Source organism: Tiliqua scincoides, chromosome 7 (assembly GCF_035046505.1).
Source record: "Tiliqua scincoides isolate rTilSci1 chromosome 7, rTilSci1.hap2, whole genome shotgun sequence".
NCBI lineage: Eukaryota > Metazoa > Chordata > Lepidosauria > Squamata > Scincidae > Tiliqua > Tiliqua scincoides.
The window spans coordinates 26,851,611-26,876,356 of record NC_089827.1 but is presented as its reverse complement, the minus strand read 5'-3'; the positions used below and the strand labels follow the sequence as shown (position 1 = coordinate 26,876,356).

At 40.4% G+C, this 24,746-nt stretch overlaps 1 protein-coding gene across 3 annotated transcripts in view; it reads left to right on the top strand.

Moving 5' to 3' along the window:
- The window catches only part of ATXN7L1 (ataxin 7 like 1), a 99,297-nt gene that overhangs the window by 47,863 nt on the left and 26,688 nt on the right, over positions 1-24,746 (top strand). For 2 of the 3 annotated variants that reach the window (XM_066634188.1, XM_066634187.1), the window contains exon 4: positions 19,487-19,709. In XM_066634188.1, the coding sequence (XP_066490285.1) occupies positions 19,487-19,709 (223 nt within the window). Of the gene's footprint in view, positions 1-8,844; positions 8,923-19,486; positions 19,710-24,746 lie in introns of those variants that run through there. The other variant, XM_066634186.1, reaches the window with a different exon arrangement.

Here is a 24,746-nt window from a genome sequence, read left to right as displayed (position 1 = left end):
TCTTAGCTATCCACCACCCGGATTCAAGAACATTGGGTTATTGTGAGATTATACAAGCCTCGTGTTATGTTATTATAAGAGCTACTATGTTTATTCCACAATATAGTTGATGGAGGATAAAGGTGAGGTTTGAGTAGCAACACACTGGCTTCACCTCAGCAGCAATACATAAATCCTTTCACACATTTTGTATTTTAACCAAGAATTCTGGAGTAATTAAGAATTCTTAAAGGTTAGTGAGCCACATCTTTATATTGCTAATCTGAATCCTCACCCCTAGATCCTAGAGACAGAATCCTAGAGCCCTAGATCCTAGGGAAGGGGTGTCCAGACTTTTTGGCAGGAGAACCACATCATCTCTCTGACACTGTGTCAGGGACTGGGGGGGGGATTAATTTACATTTCAAATTTGAATAAATTTGAATTTATATGAATGAATGATAATCTTGCCATAGCTCAAGGCCTATAAAAGGCCTTGCACAAAGCAAGGCCATACTTTCCTTCGCTGCTGTTGCTGCATCACAGACATGAAACAGCAAGCGGTGGAGGGAGCCCTCATCTCACAGCTCACGTGAGAGGTTAAACAGTCGCCCTCATGCTGAGAGCAGTTACGTCAGGCCAGTGTGGGCTCCTGTTAGTCTTTGGAGGGCCAGAGGCTCATTGAAGACTGGGGGCTCCCCCAGGGCCGGATTGGGAGACCCCGAGGGCTGCAAGTGGCCTCCGGGCCCGGGTTTGGGCACCCCTGTCCTAGAGCACCAGAATTCATTGGGAGTGCCCCCCCAAATCTTAGGAATATATTCTGGAAAATGATTTGGTGTAAAGATATAATGTTATAAACACAGTACAAGCCATTTGACCACACTTATGCTCCCATTTTGCATTTCGTACAAAAAAATATTCTTCACAAATTTGTTAATTTTAGCACTGGAATAAATTATCGGTAGTATCCATTGTGTGAAAGGATGCTATTGTACTACTGGCAAGATTTTCTGGTCATTAAAAAAAATCTTCTTTTATTTTATTATGTGTATTTCCTAGTTTGTGCTAACAATTTTTGATCCGCTGCTTGCATATAGGAACCCAGTAGGGGGTGCTTGTGTTTCTCCATTCGTGATTGGCCTTTTCTGTACCCTGAAGGTCATGTCTGTAATAGAATACTGGAATCAAATGCTCCCTTTCCTGCAGGCATAATTCTCAACCTCTTGCTTGAAAATCCAGCTCACAGATTGGTTGGAGGATATCCTGGAACACTTTTAAAATTTTATTCAAATTACAGTCAAAACTTGATTGTCTGCCTTGTGAACTGAAATATGAAAAATGCAGTATTTAAGGAAGAAAAAAAGTGACAACAAAACAAATATTGCAAACTTCCTAGAGTTTTGCATGTGCTTAAATCTCATTAAGTATATCTCTTACTATGTTGTATATCTGCTAGATCAAGCATCTTGATTTATTTGATTATCAGACTTTAAAAGATCTTGGGACTGTGCTGTATAGATCAATGAAGAGTTGATGTAGTGTGTAGCAGCAGTGAGGCAAATACCATGCTTGGGGTAGTTAGGAAAGGGATTTAGAACTTTCCTCTAAACAGTCTTTTCTTCTTCATTTGGCTGGTTTTGATTGTTTTACTTTATGCTTTAGGCTGGTTTTGTGGAGATGTTAAATGTTTTGTGTTTACTCAATTTTTGAATTGCTGTTGTGATTTTATGAATTTTGTAAGCCTCCTTAGGAATGTTTGTAATCAGCCGGGCGGAAGCAGGGTATAAATGTTTTAAATAAACAAGTATGATTAATATCTGCATACAAATTTATAGTGCGACCACATTTGGAACACTGTGAAATTCTGGTTGTAACACCTCAAGAAGAATATTTTAGAGCTAGAAATGTGCAGGAGAGGACAATCAGAATGATCAGAGGGTTGGAACTTCCTACCTTACGAAGTGAGGATGTGGCGATCAGAGCTTTGTAACTTAGAGGGAAAAGGTGATTAAGCAGGAAAACTATTGAGATAAAATTATACATGGTGTGGAGAGACTGGGTAAAGTGTTCTCCCTTTCTCACAAAAGTAGAAACAAGGGTTATCCAATGAATCTGATTGGTGGAAGGTTTAGGACAAATAAAAGGAGGGTATAATTCACACAGTCTATAATTAGTCTGTGGAATTCTTTGCCACAAGATGTAGAGATGGTCACTAGCTATGATGGTTTTAAAAAGGAATTAAATGTTTTGTGGAGTTTTTCACAACTCCAGATCTTTTTCACAACTCCAGATGGTTATTAGTCATGATGACTGTGCTCTACCTTCAGGTTCAGCCGCAGTATACCTCTCAATACTAGTTGCAGGGGAGCGATGGTGAGAAACAAGCAAGGATGGGAACTTGGCACTGCGACAAGACTTGAGTCGAGTCCCAAGTCTGCCCATGCAACTTGTCTTGTGCATGAGTCTTAATGGGTGCCCTTTGCTGACTCGCCCACCCTTAAAATTCCCATGTCGTTTTGACTTCAGTCAGGCAAACTCCATTCATTCATTTACCTTTATTGGCATATTAGACATACAAACAAACAAAAAAGTAGCAATAAATAGTACAAAAAGGTTGCATAAGCATTACGCCCATTTTAACATTCATTGAAGGACACAAGGTCAAAAAGATTTTTTTTATGCTTGACAGTGGCATCATCATGAATTAGTATTCTCTATGTTAATAACTCTTACAACACTGGGCTTACATTAGTTTATACCAACTGGTTAAATGAAGGGAGAGGTCTGTGGCGCTGTATTACCAGTTTTATAAAAGTTGCTAATTAGGTGATATGCAATTCATCAACTCCATTCAGCAAATATTGTAGAATGAATTTATCAGGATGTCCTGGAAATTTTGATAGAATCAGGTCTAGGTGGAGTAAATGAATATCCTTATATAAATTGCAATACAATAATATGTGGGTCAGGCACTCTACTGTCTTACTGTTACATGGGCAAAGCCATGTTTCATATGGGACTGCACTGAATCGTGCAATTAAAATGTTTGAGGGGAGCGGGTTGCATCTCACTAGGATGAGGGCATGTTGCTCCTGTGGATTCTTGAGGAAAGAAAGATAGCTAACCATTCCCTGCACAGTTGGTAGTAAACTAATATATAAAGGAGAACAAGTTTTTCTTGCTACATTGTGTAATGTTTGTTGCTTGATGTCTAGTAGTCTTTCTTTGAGGAGCTTAAACACCTGGGATGGTTGAAGAGCACCCAAGGAGTCCAGAGCAACACCCATGGTTTTAACTTTCTGTAGAAAGGGTCCAGGCTTCAACCTAAAGAGACGAGGAGGTGTCTGAGCTCGGCAAGGTTGGAGAGGGTGGGACAGACAGCAGGAGGGGATAGAAACTGCAAGCAGGAGAAGGGTTGCATGGCAGCAGCTGGGAAACTTATGTTAAGAGTACAACCCAATCCTCTGCAGCTCTATTCAGAAGTAGTTCCATTGTCTGTCATTCAATGAGGCAGCTTCTTCCTCCCAGGTAACAATGGCCGGAGCCATGAGAAACCACTTCCTTGCTTCCCTGCCTCCTTTCCCCCTCCAGCCAATCCTAAGACAAGAACTCCCTTCTGACAAGAGAGCATACTGCCACCTCCCTCCCCGCACTTCCTGCTCGATGAAAAACATTAGCCCTTCCCCTGCTCCTGGCTATAACTTTTCCTGCTGCTGTTTGCCCGATTTGAATTGTGGCTCACAAGGTGTTTCACATGCTGAAAAAAGTAAGCAAGCACACCCAGACATGGATAGACTTGAGTCTGCACACATAGGAACTCATTTCCGAGTCAGTGGCCTCAAACTTGTCAGTGCCAGAGTCATTGACCCACGTGACTCGCATTTACACAAGTCAGCAAAAAAAACATGTTTTTGTGACTCAGACTCGGGTCCCTTGACTTGAGTTCCCATCCCTGGAAAGATGTATGCCTTTTTCTTCTACTTTTGAGCTTCCCAGAAGCAGCTTATGGGCCACTGTGGGAAACAGGATTCTAGATGAACCTTTGATCTGATTCAGAAGGGTTCTTGTGATGATCAATTAAAAGAATATTTTTTAAAAAAAAATATTATACAATACACAGTTATTCTAGGATATCAAAGGGATTTTCACACAGGTGACTGCTGTAGGCTAGCATTTTCCTTTCTCTTTAAATTATGTTAACTTGTTAATTGGGCATATTACAATTATGGTATTGAATTGGAAATTAGTAAAAGTACCTTCCTTTTTTTTGCTGGAAGCAGTAAACTTTAATTTGCAGGCTGCAACTAGAGGATGAGCAACAAAGGAGGTGGTTGTTTGTTTTTGTTGAATTGTATCCAAAAGTTCCACTTTTCCTCTGAAGGATGGATTCCTTAAAGCAGAGGAAGAGAAACTTTGGGTACCACCTATTGTTTATATAGTGCCATCCGTGTATATGGCACTTTATAGAGAATTAGATAGGTCCTTTCTATGGGAGCTGACAAATTGTTATATGCCACAAGAGCAATGTTAGAGGAAGGGAAGCAAAATGGAGATGGATAAACAAGGGAAAATATTGTATTACAATTGTGCAGTCAGGCTTGGTTATAAACCAATTTGATGTTTGGCTGTCTGCTGTCATTATTTTAAGGGAGTTGAAGAAAGAACATCTATGTATTGCCTCAGAAAATTCACGCTCCCCAATCTTTGCTTGCTAACATATTTACTAGCCTCAACGTATGGGGGCACTTTTGAAGGGGAGAATCTGTGGGCAGGGAAAATGCTTAACCTTGCCCCAGCTTGCAGCTTCCCTCACATGTGCAACCGGTCACTCCCAAACTGTTTTTCCTCCATACCTGTTTATTTCTGCTTGATGGATAGCCTTTTTAGTTAGTAGCAGCAAAAACAGAATTTTGTGGCATGTTGAAAAGTAACATATTTTTGAGCATAGACCTTCATGGGCTACAGTAGGTTTGATGGAGTAGGCTGTAGTTCATGGAAGTTTATGCAGAAATAAATGTTAGTCGTTAAGATGGCATAAGAAACACTGTTGAGTTTATTGATTTCTCTATGCTGAAAAGGGATTGAGAGGGCAAAGGTGTGGGCAGGGAGATGAGCAGACTTTTTAAACAACATTCTCTCCTCTGTCTCTGATTACTACTACCACCCAGCAAACACAGATTTAGGAACATGTGTTTTATAAGGTAACATGGTTCCACCCTAAGACTGGTCAGGTATGATGGACCATGTTCTTTTGCCTTCCATGTTTTATATGCTCTGGAGAATTTTTATCACAGTTGCATGACCCCTGTTTTCAGAGTGTCAGTAAATTAAACACTATTGAAAATTGGTCATTGATATGTGTACTTTGTAGGATTTCAGAGGTAAAAGAAATTACCTGTAAATTTCATAATCCTGAACTATTTCTGTGAAACCGTTTTCTTCTATAGATGCATAAACTATATCTGTTTTGGTAATATAGGGCAAGGCTAATCTCTGTGTATCACAAAGAGTGATAGCCTACCATAGTTCTTCAATTCTTTAGTTCTGATCTTCACTATACAGACTTACACCCCTATCCATAGGGGTTCTGTTCCGGAACCCCCCATGGTTACCTGAAGCTGTGGATAAGGGGGAATGCCTGCCCTCCACCCTCCAGAGTCGAGGGGAGCCCTCACCTCCGGAGGGTCCTCTGAGACCACATCCGTCTGTCCGCAGCCTCTGCCAGCCTCACCGAGCTTGGCAGTTGAAATAATGCAACTTCCAGTTTCATGGAGAAACCGGAAGTGACTTTTTAATGCTTTATAAGGCATTAGGAGGCCCTGGGACCCTCTGGGGCTTCCCCAAGCCTCCTAATGCCTCCAGAAGGCATTAAAAATGTCACTTCTGGTTTCATGGAGAAACTTTGAGAACTTTCATGGAGTGACCGGAAGTTGCATTATTTCAGTTGCTGAGCTCGGTCTGAGCCCGGCAGAGGCCACGGATGGACATCCACAGCATCTGCTGGGCTCAGAGGACCCTCCAGATGCATATTCAATGGGTACACTCAGATGGCCTCCGCGGACCTGAGTCTGAATCTGCTGATACGGAATCCACAGATATGGGGACCCCCTGCGCTACTCTTAAACTGCATGTACACTTACTCCTAACTCGCACCCTCTCCTGTACACTGTTATGAATAAGATGTTTGTGCTGATAAAATCTTCTGTTTCTGGAAAGGAACTTCCCAAAGTATAGTTCTTAATTTTAAAACTTCTGTCCCAAACCATTGTCATAATTTTAGAGGAAAATAAAGGATATTTGAGAAATGGCTATCCATGCTGTGAATATTGAAAATGTTCTGTTTCTTTCCAAAGCACTACTATACACACTTATACTGTTTACTTTGAGGAGAAGGAGCATGCTTCTTCTGATATTCTGTATACTTGTTTTAATAGTTAACTTTTAACTAAGAGTTTTCCTGAATAGTTCTTGGTAAAATATGTAAAGAAAATATGCAGGAGTTAGGAAGTCATCAAACTGCAGCATAAAGGGAAACAGTTGAATTCACCTGTTTTCCCAGGTTCCTTTACTATAATTACTGCTTTTACAGAGCAGCTTTTAAAGATGGTAGTTGGGATCTAACTGGGGATCCAGGGAGCTCCATACATGCCTGCATCAGGGATTCTGAGAATGGAGCCAGAGGTGCCATCAAGCAAGTTGCTCCAAAGCTTGGAGAAACTTCAGGAGCAATCGCCAGTGTAGTGAGAGGGGCAGAAGTTGGAATGAAAGGCCCTTGGATCTACAGTGTGCATTTGTGGAGGTATTTGAGCATGCCTAAACTTAGGGCTGCTTGATGCATGGCTGTATAATTAGTTTGGGGCAACCTTCCTCCCCAGCAAGAGCACATGTACAAGGCAGCTGGATTCAGTTAACCATGGATCGGGTTCACACACACACACACAAGTGAGCTGGGCTCGCCTTGCCTCTGAGGGTCCAGACTGGGGTCGTGTATTCATCTGTATCCACAGTTTCACCTATGGGGGGGTTTTTTCTGGAACAGAACCCCCACAAAAAAGGGGGCACACCTGTATTCAGTGGATAATATTGTTGAACCAGGATCTGGGAGTCAGTACTATAGATTCCAGTTCAGCCTCAGTTCTGCATCTATAGAAAGGGAAACATCAAGCTGATCTACCTTAAAAGTGAGTAGCTTCTTTGCAAGGGAGTTACAGTAAGCGGGGTGGGAGATTTTTTGTTGGTTTTATACTTATTTTACTACTTATTAATATATTTACTATTTTCAGCTCTGACTTTAGTCCAGCTTTGGGATACAAAGTGTAGTTTTAACCTATTGTAACTTATTTGACTTGTTCCTATTTTTATTTTATCTCATTTTAGGATATAAGCTTAGTCTTTATCTTTTTGGAGCTTCTGTAGATCATGTAACTGATTATGTAGTGCAGCATTGATTTTATTCTTTGCAGGTCTGAGACCATAATAAAGATTTTTTTGATATGATTTGAATGAGGTATGGATTGTAAAATTATGTTACGCATAGCGCACTGCAAAAATGTTTAAATAAGTGAATAATGTTGGAAATCTTCTATAAATAAGGTAAGATGGAGGCCCTTTATCTACATAAGTGCAGATATCACCGAAATTAGAAAAGATGAGAATGTATAACTTACTATAAAAGGATCAAGTTTATAACTTGCTGTTGGCTCCTTTAAGTGTAATAAATTAGCTTTTAAAAATTTATTATTACATTGTCCCTCCATCTTTGATCACATAAGATGGCAGGTACTGAATGAAAGAATGTTTGACTGGAATAATCCTGTTATAGATGCTGTGGATGGATCATAGGTTAATGGCAGAGAGCATGTTTTGCATGTATAATGTTCCAGATTCTGTCCTAAGGCTCTCCAGTTAAAAGAATTATGGGTAGTAGGGCTGAGAATGACCTCTGCTTGAGACCCTGTAGATCTGCTGTCAGTTCTAGTAGAAAGTATAGGGCAGTCGTTCCCAAACTTGTCAGGGTCACAGCACCCTGCAGCCTCTTCTTCCTGGCTCAGTCAGGGAATGCAGTCTTGAATTGCATGAAATCTTGCATGATCCGAGATGGTGACACCCAAATCTTGCATGATCCAAGATAGTGGCATCAGGTGGAGGGCACCAGGGCATGCAAGCCTTTGGGAACCTCTGGTATAGGGGTAATGAACCAAAGATCTGACTTTGCACAAATTAGCTTCATATACTATCTTATGTGAGTAGGTCCCCTCAGTACTTTGCAGAGCAGAACAGGTGTTTTGTGAATATTGTACAGTTTTGATGCTGAAGAGAAACAATGGTCTCTTGACTAGCAAAACGGCACCCAGGAAAACAGATTTTTAGCTACACAGAATTGTTAAGTCATACTATTCACAGGCTGTAGCTAATACCCTGAGTTATGCTTTCAAACTATAAAAAGACTATGACATTTTAGGGTTTGAACCCTGGTCAACCCCATTTATTTAAAAGATTTATATCCAGCCTTTAGGCATGCCAAAAGTTGCCATCAAAAACATTTACTTTATTATTCCTTTGTTTTATGAATGTGCAGAGTACCTGTTTATCTGTCTATCTCAACAGCAATTGTTTTAAAAACAATTGTGCTTTGCTCTTTGCCCAACTGGTAGGTGTGAAACTCTGTGTGTGTGTGTGTGTGTGTGTGTGTGTGTGTGTGTGTGTGTGTGTGTGTCTTTTTAGTAAGAGCATTCTGTAGTAAAAAATGTTAGTGGCCATAAGTGCAGGTCTGCTGCTCATTGGAGCAGTCATCTGCCTCATTTCCAGCCCTTACAGAATACCTAACCGTGTTGCTGTCATTCTAACAGTGTCCGTGGTAATGTGAATAATTTCATGTTCCAGCAGTACAAGTTGTTTACAGTCGTCCTAGAATTGGATTAACTTGGCAGACTGAGCCTCAGTGTAAGTGCTTTCAGTTTATGTTTCTCCTAGCAAGATATTTTTGTGTATTTTCTTCTCCCTTAACAGTAATGGGGAAATCTTAGCCATTTTATTTTGGATAGCACAGTTTTGTGTGTTGCAAATACAGGAAAATGCAACATGGTGGTTTATTTCAACATCTGATAGTTTTCCAGTGATGTCACTGGAGTTAGCAAATTTTTTAAACTGCCTTTTATCAGAAACATCTTCGATTTGGCAGTTCATTTCCTTTGTCAGTTTACATGAAGAGCCAAAACTGAACTCTGTGTCATTTCCTTTCCAACAGTGCAGATACAATTGGGGTGGATACAGTTTGAAGATTGTTTTTTTGCCAAACTTGAAACTGTTGCTTGTCTAGCTCTTTCAAGTTAATACTGTTTTCTTTGGATCTTTTCTTCTACTCCTGGAATATTCTCTGCTGTAGGTTGTTACAAGACTTAATTTTTTTGCTAAGTTTAAAAAAAAAAAAATAACAGTAGCAGATCCCCATACTGGTGTGCTGTTTGTAGTGTCACTGAGAAAGTGAAAGCATTTACCGAGGTGTTTACAACCCTTGGCTGTGAAATAACTGCCTTTTATCCATGTTTCTCTTTGTGACTTGACTTATCTGGGTCCTTACTAGAGTGTTTTTTTTCTAATATGCTTGGTGTTTTGGTTTAATTTCTAAGCATTTTAAACTGGAAGTATGAGTCATGTCAGATACTAAGATAGTAACTTACAAAGTTGCTGAATTATAAAGGAAACAACTGTGAGATCAACTTATTTCAGAGTCCACAGAACATGGAATCGATTCTTTGCACGTCTAATGAACAGTCTGTGAGTAAGACGTGTGTCGGTTGTGACGCTGTGGTTTGGTTTTGTTTTGTTTTGTTTAAAAACAGTTCCATTTGTAGAACATTGTATTAATGTTTTAATAGTAAGTATGTTGCAATAGTTCATTAATATAGGATTTTGTAAATGATTTCTAAGTTCTGAGCCTTTGGTTTTAAACATTTTTAAGTAGTTAAAATACTTAACTACATGGATAAGTAGTTTTCTAGCTGTGCCAGAGGTGATCTGATTTTTCTATTTTTACTGTTGGCCTTGAGCTTTGTCCCATGGAGCCTGTGTGATAGAAGTATAATATATTTGTCTGCTCTCTATCTTATCTACTAGCTTTTCTGGTTACTATTACTTTTTCTTTCTCCTATTCACAGGTTTGTTCCATAATCTGACACATTGGAAGCTTTTGTATGTTGGGAAGAAGGCCTTGTTGGCCAGCAGTGTTTCATGTAGAACTCTGCCAGGTTTTTGTGAGGTTCAATTTTCAGTGCGAATGTTGCCATTCCAGGAGTTAAAAGAACCTTTCCCTCCCCCCAAGAAAAAAGTCAACATCACCAATTTTACTTTTTTCATGCATTTTTCTAACTCATTAGCAACCACCATTTCCTTAATTTGTTAATGCTACAGTACCACTTTTGAAAAACTAAACTTTAACATATCATCTCCATTCTGTGATCCTAGCTGATCTAGGGTCATGGCATGAATACGGTGACATCTTGACACCACGTAGCCTCACAGTTTACTCTGTCTTATTAATTTATATATCTGGGGATTTTTATTCTGCTGTTCTGCCCCTCAAGGCCCCAAGTATTACAAAGTATTCAGGAAAATATAATCCTCTGTAACAGTGTTTCCCAAACTGTGGGTTGGGACCCACTGGGGGGTTGCAAGCCAATTTCAGGTGGGTCCCCATTCATTTCAATATTTTATTTTTAATATATTAGTCTTGATGATACCAAGGCATATGACTGCATTGAGGAGATGTTACAGATCTATACTTTGCACAGGCTACTTTGCATATGTTTTTAAGAATGATAGTAAATGAGACTTACTCCTGGGGAAGTGTGAGTAGGATTGCAGCCTAGCATTGTTAAAAATTTTCCTGCTTGATGATGTCACTTCCAGTCATGACATCACTTCTGGTGGGTCCTGACAGATTCTCAATCTACAAACTGGGTCCCAGCACTAAACGTGTGAGAACCACTGCTCTGTAATAATAAAGAAAACATGCAATAATAAAGTATTAAATAATAGAACTAGAGCAGTTCAAACAATGTATACAAATCAAACTTGGACTGAGGCTAAAAATGGACTGAGTGCAAAAGAATCAAACCAATATGAAGTATATGAAATTCTCTGAAATACCGGCCTAAAGAGAAACATTTCACCTAGGCAGCAAGAGGCTGACTGAAGGGAGTGCCCATAGCATTATCTGGTAGTATTACAGAGGGCCTATTGCTGCTGTTCTGAATGGAGGAAGAAGAAAGAGAACTCATCCCCATTGCCCAGATTGACATACTCCATCTTGTTGCACAGTGCTGGTAACTTTATTGCCCAACGTCACCGTGTTGCAGGACGTTCACCTTGATCCAGTTCTAGTCACCCATAGTTTAATGTGACCAACTGGGGATACATATTCACATTCTGGTCCAGCTAACCCAGCGGTACCCAAACTGTGGGACCATGACTCACCATTGTCACAACCTAATTTTTGGTTGTTCGCAAAACAGACAGGGTAGATTAGGCTATGTGAATCAAGAATGAAACAAGCTGCTACTTGGGGGGGGGCAGTGCTGCACAATAACAAGTATTGCCACAACGGCTTGAGCAGCTGGTAAAGTGATACTTTTTTTTAGGTGGTCCTGATGCTTAAACATTTACATTGTTTAACCATTGACATTGTGCAACTGGATGAAGTGAGGGAGCAGGAACCTGATTATTTGGGTGTTGGGGATATAGTCTGTCTCCCAACCCAACTCTTTCTTCTTATGAAGAGCAATTGTAGTTGTCAGCAAAATGTGCCCCAGTCTGTTGCAGCTCAGAACTACCACAGACACTCGTCTATAAGTTGACCCCACAGATAAGTTAAGAGCCAACTTCCTGCCCAAGTTTTGGATAGGTTTTGAGCCAACAATCATGGAATTTTCTATGACCCTCAGATAAGTTGGGGGTGTCTGACTATAGTTTTGATAAACTTAGGGGGGTGTCTGACTATATTTTTGTCTGATTTTACCTGAAGCCAGATCCTAAAAAATAACCTACCACTAATTGTTACCTAAGAACTGTAGTCTCTAATTTATTAAAAACATAGTAAAAGATCCTAAGATACATTTTTATTCCTTTTAAATTCTGGTCACCACCTTTTTGGAAACACTATGAGAGTAAGTGCACTGTAAACAACAGACCAGTAAAACAGTGGTTCCCAACCTGGTCTTCAGGTACTCCCAGGGACACTCAACAGGACCTTTAGGGGTACTTGAAAAAGAATGGAATAATGGCAGAAAAAGGCAGGTTGTGCTCCAGAATGCCTTGCAAGGCAGGAAGCCTTGCAAGGACCAGCAAGGCAGGAAGGGAGGTAGCTAGTTGACTGTGAAAGCCCCACCAATAGCTAGTTTTTGGTCATCGATTCATGTATGAACCAGTGATTGAAAACCAGCACAGTAAAAAAGCTGAAACATAACATGGAAAGTGATCAATCACCCAGAATTTCTCAGCACACTTCTGGTGCAAAACAGTGCAAAGACAGAGTCTTCTGTTCTTCAAACAGATGAAAAGAGAGAATATGTGATGAATACATGAAGTCTGGGTTTTCATAGAGAGGAGATGAGGGTTTGTATTACAAACATTTTGCTAATATGAAGGGTACATTTTATGGAAATGGGCTGCCAAGGGATATGCAAGTGAAAAGGGTTGGGAACCACTGCAGGAGAACTATGAATCAAATCCACCTTTAAGGTGTCTGGTGTGTTAAGCCAGAAGCTCTACATACAACATACAACCCATAACACATAACTGAGAGTGTGCAATTCAATTCACAGCAGAGAGATGCAGCTGCATTTGCAACCCTTTTTACTCAGAAGTAGACCCACTGCTTTCCATGGGTGTTATTCTTAAGTAAAGGTGCACTATTTAATTGTAGCCTGGGACTTTGTTTCAAATGGAAAGGAGGATTCCATCCTGGTGTTGAAAAAAAAAGTTATCTGCTAAATGCAAAACAGAACCAGGCTGCAACAGCATTTGCAAAATGGAACAGAGGAGAATAAAAGGTTAACTTTGGCTGGAAAGTTACTATAGAAACAAATGATCTCTGCATTACTTGTACTGAGCTTGCTTTAGCAAGAAACTAAACTTCTCAGAGTTGAAAGGTTCTGCCCCCTGATTGACCAGGAGATAAGGCGAAGTGATAACTGGAGCTTGATTACTTGGCAAAAATTTTATGTACTATAGGCGAGTACCTATAGTAGTTTTCTGCTTGGTTCAAACATGGTAAAGAAAACCTGCTCTCTTCCTGGTCTTATGGGATGTAGAATCTTTAAAGTGACTGAACTCATTTGTGGGGGGAAAAAGAGGCTTCTGTGTTCATAAGAACATAAGAACAGCCCCACTGGATCAGGCCATAGGCTCATCTAGTCCAGCTTCCTGTATCTCACAGCGGCCCACCAACTGCCCCAGGGAGCACACCAGATAACAAGAGACCTCATCCTGGTGCCCTCCCTTGCATCTGGCATTCTGACATAGCCCATTTCTAAAATCAGGAGGTTGCACATACACATCATGGCTTGTAACCCGTAATGGATTTTTCCTCCAGAAACTTGTCCAATCCCCTTTTAAAGGTGTCCCGGTCAGATGCCATCACCACATCCTGTGGCAAGGAGTTCCACATACCAACCACACGCTGAGTAAAGAAATATTTTCTTTTGTCTGTCCTAACTCTCCCAACACTGAATTTTAGTGGATGTCCCCTGGTTCTGGTGTTATGTGAGAGTGTAAAGAGCATCTCTCTATCCACTCTGTCCATCTCCTGCATAATTTTGTATGTCTCAATCATGTCCACCCTCAGGCACCTCTTTTCTAGGCTGAAGAGGCCCAAACGCTGTAGCCTTTCCTCATAAGGAAGGTGCCCCAGCCCAGTAATCATCTTAGTCGCTCTCTTTTGCACCTTTTCCTTTTTCACTATGTCTTTTTTGAGATGCGGTGACCAGAACTGGACACAAAACTCCAGGTGTGGCCTTACTCCTTGTGGTCCCCCAAGGTTGTTGGTTTGGTTTTGAGTTTTTTTAGATACAGACTGACAAAATATGCATAACAAAAAGGCACATCAATTATCACAGCCGCTACAATATAGTACATTTATGGTGCAATCGTAAATATGGTTTGAGCTTGCACCGCCATCCCTCAGAGTGTTGCATACGTGCTGTAAGGCACATCTATGATGACTCATGAGCAATGGTGCGAAAGGCCTGCACCAGCCTGGCACATCACACCACGTCCTTTCCCAGCGCTGGCTGGCACATATAAGCTTGCACTGGGTAGAGAGAGGGATGAGAGAGGGTGATGGGAGGACATGTTGGAGACAGGAAGGGATATTTGTAGGCGGAGGAGGGCGGAATGGGGCAGATTGGGCTTGGGAGGGAGGCGGGATTGGTGGCGTACCATTGGGCTGCCCATTTCATTATTGATATATCAAGATTTAAAAAAAAAAAAACTTTAGAATTTAATTGCCCCAACCAGTATCAGATGTTTTAGAGCCTTTCATATCATCCTTATGATAAAAACGATTCCTGAGAACGTATTGATTAAAGCAGAGGTTCCCAAACTGAGGGTCTGTGGCCCACCAGTCTGTCACGACCCAATTTCTGGTTGGTCGCAAAACTGACAAGGCAGCTTAGTCTATGTGCATCAAGGGTTAAACAGCCTGCTACTTGGAGGGAGTACTGCTGCCCAATCACCCTTACATCCACAGAGGCCTGAGCGACTGGTAAAGTGAAATTTTTTAGGTGGGTCCCAATGCTAAAAAGCTTGGGAACCACTGGATTAAAGCAACTATTTCAATACATTATGAATAAATTTAGCTTGAATAAAAACTGTTAATTTTATGGGTACCTTCTGGCCTTTTCTAAACATAGGTAGATGAACACATTTATCATGTATAAACTGTTCCAAATTAGTTCTTTCCAGTTTCCTAGCTGGGAACCAACCACTTGTCTTTCATTTTTTTAATGATTAGATGGTCTTTATTAATTCATTTCTGCACTTCTGACTGCCTGTCTTGCAGAAAACAGTCCCATGGTTATTTGAGTGAAATTTACTTTGCATCAGATTTTGTCCTGGTCATTTCTAGGGCTTTTAAATGTGATTTCTTATCCTGATACAGCAACTTCTTAGTATGCTCTAATCTTTGATTTTGTTCACATATCTCAGTGTCTAAAGCTGTGAAAAAAAGAAACAGTAGTAAAAGGGGTTCCTACCTTTTTGTTTCTTCTCAGGACAAGTTACAGTGGTAGAATAACTGAGGTACAGTCGGTTCTCTTTATATAGGACTTCGCTATCTTCGAGGGGAGATTTGCTACCTATAACTTCTTCTCTCTGACTCTTGTTTTCATTATCTGTAAATACTGTGCTGTTGTGCTTGGGGCGGCGGGGAGGGGGGGAGAGAGGGACTGGTGCAGCCACAAGCAGGCAGTCAGGGTCAAGAGAGGATGCAGGAGAATGAGGAAAAGAGACAGTGGTCTCCTCATGAGCAGAAGGCAGCATTGGCACTGTACAGGGGGGAGAGGAGGAGATACCTACACAGTACACAGCCGATGGGGAAGGGGGTTGTGGTAATCGCATCCATCCAATTATACTCTTGTGTTTTAGAAAGTTACCTGGATTAGCTCCATTTTCCCCATCGAATAGGCATTGGTATTGGCCTGTGGAGAATCACTGGACACTTTGTGTCCATTTCCAGACTTGCCCCACCATCTTGGGCATCATCTCTGTGACTCCAACTGAATCTTTACAACCCTGGTGATGATGAGAGTTCTCAGCACCTGAGTGCTGGGGCAAGCCCAGAGAAGGAACCAAGAGACAGTGGAGGAAGATGACAGGTGAAGCAACCCCCTACCCATTGCTGAACTCTGAGGACTTGTCATTGGGCCAGCACCCTTCAACGAGTTGCAAGGTAGCCAGCACGGATAAATTGTCATTGCCACAACCTTCAGCGCCTCAAGGGATTTCCTACACAGAGAAGGAAGCATCAGATGTTGGAGATGTTGAACCCTCTCACCCAGTCCCATAGACTTCAAGTTAAGATTCAGGTTCATAGAGTGTATGGCGAAGCAGGCCCACAGGAATCTAACCCCATTTCCATAGGCTCAGTGATTCAGTATCCACTAATTTGGTATTCACTATGCTTTCTAGAAACCTAACCCTAGTGGATAACAAGAACTGACTGTATTTATCAAAGTTTGACTGTAAAATTGTAAAAACTCGATACAAATACAATACAGTCACTTATGAACAACCTTGTATAAACAGGAATGACAAAACATTCCTTGTATAAGTAGAAATTAGTGACTACTATTAGTGATAACACAACAGCTTTTGGTAAAAATTTAAAAAATCTCGTAAAGACGACTTCACAGCATGCATCTCCCCATCTCCGAAAGAGCTCCAGATTGGCAGGCTTTGATTTCTTAAATGTGTTGTTCTTCGTTCATTCTCTAAACCTTGTTTGTAATGTTATGTGATAATTAGGCATGAGCAAGAGAAAATTTCTTCCATTTACCTTTAATTCATTATGCTTACAACTTGATGCTTACAATTTGTTTTCACTTTACACCGATTTCAGAAGGACCCTCTTCATCTTCTGCCAGTTCTAACTTCATCATTTTCCAACCAAATTGCATGATGTTCTCAGAGTTTGTACTATCCTTTTAGGACATCATCTTTGCAACATTTCAGAGATATTGGACAATGAAAATTCATGTTATAAGTAATTTAAAAACTGGATCATTTTTCATTTTACATTGAGCTCAATAAGAGACCAACTCAGTCTTTTGATGCTTGTGACTTGCATTTCTTGCCCAAATCAAATGACATTTTGGGGGATTGTATTACTCCACTAAGGCTTCATACCAGAGGTTCCCAATCTCTCCCAGAGAGTTGGGACCTCTGTAAGTTGGTGGATTGTGCTGCCATGATGAAAAAGGGGTGTTTTAACTCACCAGAAGTTGCACTGGCCCTCCAAAGTGCGTGAGGAGCTCCTCAGATCCTTCTGCGGGCCTCCCTGTTCCTCTGTATTGCTCCATAACCGGAGCAATACAGGCTACAACCGTCCTGTTTTTGTCTGAGGGGTCCACGAGCTCCTTGCACCCTCTGGAAGGCTGACATGACCCCTGGCGAGTAAAAAAAAAATGCACCTTTTTCACGGTGGCAGCAAGGTTCTGGATATACTGCTGCTACGATATCACTATGCTCCTTAAGGGTGAAGCAACCGGTTTCCCCTGGTGGAGCATCGTGACATCCTAGTTTGGGAACCTTGGCCTCATACCTAAAAGAAATTTCATGAGGATTGACTACAAGGGAGGCACATGTTTTTTTGCACTGATTTTAATGACAAATTTGGCAACTCTTCCACTTTCAACTTCTGTTTCCTATCCAGTTTATATGAAATTTTCAAATATTCTACCACATCTGTAAGTCATCATATCTGAAAAAAGTCAGATACATAAGGCCAACATTTCTTATTTTATAGGCAATATAAAAGAGCCCACAGTTAGTACAGGCTATTCATTGCTTTTTTGAGGGGGAAATTCCCTTTAAACTCCATTTCGAAAAGGAATAAAATTAATATAGATTTCCAGAACGCAGTGCAAATGAAGCTAGAAAGAAAATCAGTCTGTTAAATTGTAGGCTTAGCTTTCAGTTCAAACTCAGATTAAACTTATGCTGTTCACTAAAATTGTAGAATTAAATATCAGTTAGTTTTGATCTTTGATAAAGGACATAAGAGATGTCTTTCTTGACCAGACCAGAAAGGGTCTATCACATCCCTGATCTTGTTTTCCATGGTAAACGTGGACATTTGTTTTCATACTCGTTCATGTTGAAAATGAGTGCACATGCCAGTGATGATTGTCTTGTCTATTGATGCATTCTGTTAAGAATTAAGCATTTGATATTGTTGCTTTTTCCTACAGCTTGCTTTAAAATGTGATATTTTACATCTACTGTCAGAAAGTTAGGTATACATTTTAACATTAGTGAACTGGTTTATAACAGGGAATTATCTCTCTCATGTTAGAGAGGACACTGCATATTTCATCCCAGCTAGTGAGAGTGGTTTAGTAATTTGATACTTGGGAACTAAAAAGACTAATTTCTCAAGGGAGAGTCTTGACTCTGGCACTTGCAAGTATCTTTGCCCTTCTTCCTCTTGCATTGGTTGTACAGAAATTGACCTTTAAGATATATTACAAAGACCTCTTGCTTTAGTTTTGCTAGAAAAGAAATTAGTTTGGTTCCTTCTTGTCATTTTGTCCTTATTGGCAAATTTTGTCCTCATTACAAATTTGTCTGTATTGGCTCAAGGCCTTCTTATTAAGTCAGTTCTTAAAACTGAAATCTGTTTCCCTCTGATTCCAAAGGCAGAATGTGAAATTTGTGTAATGTGGTAGATGGTGATCCTCAGTGAGAATTAATGTGTATAAACCATAACTGCACATCAAATCGTGAGTTAGTTACAAGACTGAAATTGAGGTTTTGGAGTCACTCCTGGATTATAATGCATTATTTCCTGCACGTTGGTAGGGACAAAAGGTTTAGAGCCATATCAGAGACAGTAACTGATCTGTGAGCTTGCTGTTTTGTTTTCTCTATGCAATCCCTCTTGTGTACAGCTGGACTGTACACTTTTGGTAGTCCACAGTGGGAGCAACCATTTCCTTTAAGAGTAGTAGCACTCTTTTCATTTGAAAAATGTGCTGCTGTACTCATGCAAATTGCTGCCTTATCTTATATGCAGTTAAAATGATTTGTCCTACTTCAGTCTGTGCTGTTGATTATACAAATGGGAAAGAGAAATTGAGAGCAGTTAAATTTTGGCAATGAGGATGAGATGGTTAGAGAGTGTCACTGAAGCATTGAACATGAATTTGGACAAACTCTGGAAGTTAGCGGAAGATAGGGGGACCTGGCATGCTGTGGTCCATGGGGGTCATGAAGAGTCAAACATGACTTAACAACTGAACTGATATTTTGGCAAGCAAAGTATAGCTGTATTTGTAAAAAGTGAAGCTGCTCTGACAAGCAAACCTAACAGCATGGAGTGATGAGACAATGTATGTTTTGATTAGGAATAAAAAAATTCTTATTTTCCAACCCAGTGAGATCCATTGGCCTGGCCTGGTTCTGCAAGACATTGTAGAATCAGTCAAGATGGCAACATTATGCCACAGTTGGCTTCTATGAACCTGGGTCATTTTCCCAACGTCGACCCAGAAGCCTTTGGCTTTGCATCACCAGGCTCTGATAGTGTGGCAATGGTGCATCCTTACTGAATTACTAATTTGGCCAGTGGTATAATACCAATATTTAAGTTTTTAGGAAATTGGTGTTGTACAGAATGAATTCAAATCATTCTATATTGCTTGGGTTTCTTGGTTTCTTATTTTTTTCTCTTGCCCAGCTACCTTTACTTTGTCTATTTAGTGTCTCTTGGTTTTTTTCCACTCTATTGTAGAACGAAGACACGGTTCAATGTGTAAATCTTCCCCATCTCCAGCCTCTCCACCCTGCAATTCCAGGGCATCATTAATACAGATGAAACCGAAATCCTGTAGCAGCGGCCATAACCCTGTCAGCAACAACTCAAAGCCATTCAAAACGCCCAAAGACAATCCACTTACCTCCACTAGCAAACAGTACATGGTCTTTTCTCCAAAAGTGTCCAGGGATAAACCTTGGTAAGTAGCTAGTTGATTATTTTCCCTCCTCCCCGCATCTCAGTATTTCTTCTATTAATTTTTTTCTGCCTCTTGTATGCAACTTAACTAAGGCTGAAGTATAGGGTAAATTTGTAGTTTTTTAAAATTTATCTGAAATAGGAAAATGCAAGATTGGTATATTCCGATTATGATGTACTGCAAAATGGTCCCACATCCAGGATAGTGGTGTTCAGCATACAATATTGAAATTGTAATTTAACTGTGTAGTCAGCATTACCTTCTTAAAGTGAAGGAAAATAAGCAATGTTTCTCATTAATTCCGTAGTTAGACTGGTTTCTGAGTAATTACACACCAAGGAGTTGAACTGTGTAATACCCAGTGATATCAATGGAACTGGTTTCTTAAGTTGGAATGTTTAGGATTACAACTGTTGAATTTACTCCCATACAAGTGTACATAGGATTGCTGCCTTAAGACTGTCCTCTCCTGTGCAGCCAGTGTCAGTGGGACTGACTTTGGATTAAATGTGTCTATTTATATTCCACTTTTATGTAATACGAGGGTCGCCCAGAAAGTAATGCACATTTAATGCAACCCTCGTACATTTAGAGCTGCTTCTACATTACTCTTACAGTGGCATAAGCCCAGCTTACTGCTCCCAGTGGCACATTGATACCTGTCTGCATTGTGGGCTGAATTGTGTGGACTGTAACAGGTGTGCAGTGGGGGACTGTAATGGTCTGATGTGCCTTTGTCCATCCATCATGCTCACTCATGCACTTATAGGCCCTATCAAACTTGGGTCCTATAGGTATCAAACCACACCATGCTCATCTTTATTAGATGTAGTTTGGAAAAAGAAAGGAATTAAAGTCAAAAACATACTTGTTCCTTGCTGCCCCTTATCTGGTTGCCAGCCAGATCCCATGCATGTTTATTCAGAAATAAACCCCAGTATATTCTGTCAGGTTGTACCCCCATGTAAACATGCAAAGATTGTAGTCTTATGCTCAAGGAAAGGTAGGGAGAGGGGTAAAAATGGCAACAGTTTTGAAAAATCTTCAGAAGGGTAGCTGTGTTGATCTGTAGCTGCTAAACTAACAAAGACTCTTGTGGAACCTTAACAGTAAACACATTTCAGTACTGTGGAGTTGCATCATATGCATATTTAACTTAAACGAATTTAAACATATGCACTTGGCGCAAAAAAAGAGGAAAAACAATTTATATAGGCAGGTGATTCTGCCCACCATTCCACTCAATGAGTGTATGCCCTTGAATGAGTGTGAGATGAGCTGTTCCCTCAGTTGGTCATAGTTCCTGTTTCTCAAAGTGAAATTCTAGTTTTAAAAGAGACTATACATATTTTTTATATGACATGCCTCTTAAATTCCAGGAATTTCAGGGATACACAAGGGTAACTTTGTCTTTATGTAAATTTTATTTATTTATTTATACAGGTATTTATATACTGCCTTTCTTTGGTCGTCAAATTTCTCCTCAGACTTTAATCCAAGGTGGTTTACATAGGTAGGCTGTTCTAAACTCCCGTAGGGATTTTTACAATTGAATAGTTCTAGTCTTTCATAGAACTCCTCGTTCCAGCTGGATTCCTTCCCGGTCTGGCCTCTCTCTGGCCCTTCGCCTCCCACGCTCCACTTGAGGGCAACTCCTCTCTGCCACCGAGGGTCAGCTCATCAGTATATCAGCGTGTCGTCAGTTCTCAGGTACTTCCGGTTATTTCGAACTGGCAGCCTCAGATCTTCAGGCATACAAGGTGGCAGCAATACCAACTGAGCCAGACCTCCTGCCCTTATTTTGCCTTATACACTGACTTTAGACTCTAATCCCCGCATATGATGCAACTCCACTGTACATACAGTCATGGATTACAGTCTTGCACTGTAGTCCATGAAAGCTTACAGTGAAATAAATGTGCAAGTCTTAAGGCATCACAATGTTATAAAAGATGTGAAGGAAGGTCTGTTATACAGGGTTGTATTCTCTTGATTGTCCCAATGTATATACTGTTTGGCATTATTTAGACTATAACATTTTTAAATTAGTCAATGTTACATCATCTTGTACTGTAAATGGTCTTTCACCTGAATACAGAGTTTTTACCTTTACTTTGATATATTTCTAGCCCTGTAGAAGGAAAGCTGACCTTCTATATAGCTCTAGGGCAGTGCTTCCCAAGCTTACAGGGCTGACAGCACCCTATTCTTGCTGCTGCCAGTTGCCAAACCTGGAAGTAAGTGCCAATGACACTGTACATGGGACTGCCTTTGAAGTGTATTTGGAAACTGCAGACTGTCAACAACATTGGAAACACTGTCAAAAATGCTGTTGCTATATGACGGTAGCATTTGGAGCATGTGACTAAGTTTACACTGGCTCTTGTGTTTTGACTTTTTAAAACCAAAATGTCCTGGGTGCAAAGTACCTGAAGGACCTGCCTGCTCTTGCATGATCCTGCCCTCCCTCTAAAATAGCCTGGGGAGGCCCGGCTCTGTATTCCTCCTCCATCAGATATCGCATTGGCAGTTAAGCAACACAGAGCTTTCTCTCTCCTTTCTAGCTTCCACAGTTCAATAAAGACTGTTTTTGCATCAGGCCTCAGCCTGGATTGATTTCTTCCCCCAGTTGAATGCTCTTCTGTTGCTTATTTTGATGCTGCCATTCTGTTATGTCAGTGTTTCTCAAACTGTGGGTCAGGACCCAATAGGTGGGTTGCAAGCCAATTTTGGGTGGGTCCCCATTCATTTCAATATTTTTAATAGCTTAAATTTGATAATATCATGATCTGTGACTGCATTTGGGAAAATGTTACAGACCTGTACTTTTAACAAGCTACTACGTATATTCTATATGATAGTAAATGATCAGTTAGTAAGTAGGGACTTACTCCTGGGTAAGCCTGGGTAGGATTGCAGCCTAGCATTGTTAAAAATGTTCCTGCTTGATGATAATAATAAAAATAATAATAAAACTTTATTTTTATCCCGCCCTTCTCCCTAACGGGACCCAGGGCAGCTTCCTGTTGTCACTTCCGGTTATGACATCACCTCTGGTGGGCCCTGACAGATTCTCAAAAGTGGGTCCCAGTGCTAAATGTGTGAGAACCATTGACTTATGTGATGTTTCATTATATTTTTGTATAGTGCAGTAAGCCACTTTGGGGCCAAGATTGACTAAACTTTTTGATAACGGCGTTCCTAACAGAATAATTACCTGGAAGGGTGTGAGAACCTCCATATTAAACTTCAGCCTATCATTGCATATATCCATCTCACACTAGAGAAGAGAGAGACTCAAAGTGCCTGGATATGCTTGCATTACTGAAAACAAGAAATCCTAAAGACAAAGATTTAGTAAAATACTGATTATTGGAGTAATAGTAGGTAATGGTTCAAATTTAAAACTTATTTGTATAGAAAAATTTAAGCTATCCATTTAAGCTATCCATTTAAGCTATCGTTGACGTGTTACAGCAACCAATGGAGACTATGTTTATTATTTTGAATATTTATAACTATCAACCAAAAAAAAGGGCATGTGAAAAGGCCAGGTGCCTTTTCACAGCTGCTGGTGCCAGGTTGCTGGGGCCTTAGGTCTGATGGGACACTGGGTGCTGCCAGTGGTAGTGATGGTTCAGAATTAGCTTCGACAGGTGGACCCTCAACCAGTGCTCCACTTGGCTGTCCTTGACACTGCCTCTGTAAAATAATTTCAATAGCATATAAAAATAAAAATTTTTAAAAATGATTCCTTGTCCCAAAATGTCTCAGTCTTTAAAAAAAAAAAAAGACACAAAGGACACACCAGCAAACAACCACTGGGAAAGATACTGTACTGGAATGAACAGAGACATACAATCTGTTCTTCACTCCAGAAAGAAGGGAGAACATGTTTGAGACATATAAAATTATTCATGGGATGGATAGAGTGGATAGATGAATGTTTTTTTCCCACTTGCACAACATCAGAACCAGGGGGCATCCTCTAAGATTAACTGATGGGTAAATTAGAACAGACAAAAGGAAATATTTTCTTTCCCAATCCATAACTCATCTGTGAAACTCCTTACCACAGGACAGTAATGAGCTATATGCCTTTCAAAGGGGTTTGGATAGATTTATGCAGGAAAAGGTGACAAGCCATGATGACTATATTCAACCTCCATGTTTTAGACGAAGCCTTTGAATACCAGGTATAAGGGAGTAGCAACAGGATGCAGGCATCTTGTGTTCTTGAGTGCTCCCTAAGGCATCTGGTGGACTACTGTAAGATACAGGAACCCCTACTAACTGGGCAAAGCAGCATCCTTTAAAGTGGTGTCCTCTTATATTTAGCAGGGGATGAGTAGCTTTCCCAGCATGGTGTCTTTTTCCAGTGGCTGTTGCTGGTGTATCTTCTGCATATTTTTTTTTTTAGAGTATGAGCCCTTTGGGGACATTGAATCATTTATTTTACTATGTATACCGCTACTATGCAAACTATTTTTGTTGAAAGGTGGTTTATGATTATGCAGGAAGTGGAACTAGATGGGCTTTTAGCCTGATCCAGCAGGACTCTTCTTATGAGGCTGAAGATGCTATGCAGACAGGATTCCTTCTCTGTGCTTACATGTGCACTCTGAGACCTAAGAGTGAATCCAAGTATGAGCGTTACAGATTGAGTATCCATTATCTGGAATTCTAGGGGCTGGAAGTGTTCTGGATTTTGGAGTTTCGGATTTTGAATATTTGCATAAACATAATGAGATGTATTGAGGATGAGACCCAAGTCTAGACACAAAATTTATTGTTTCATATATACCTTATACATATAGCCTGAAGGTAATTTTATACAATATTTTTTAAATTATTTTATGCATGAAACAGCCTGTGTGTGTGTCTTGTTCTGGTATGAATACATGCTGGCTAGTGCCTGAGGTTATGTCATGTTGGTGCTCAAAAAAGTTCTAGATTTCAGAGGATTCTGGTTTTTTAAATTCAGGATAAGGGGTAATCAACCTGTAAAACAACAAGAGTGGGGGGGGGGGGCAAAGT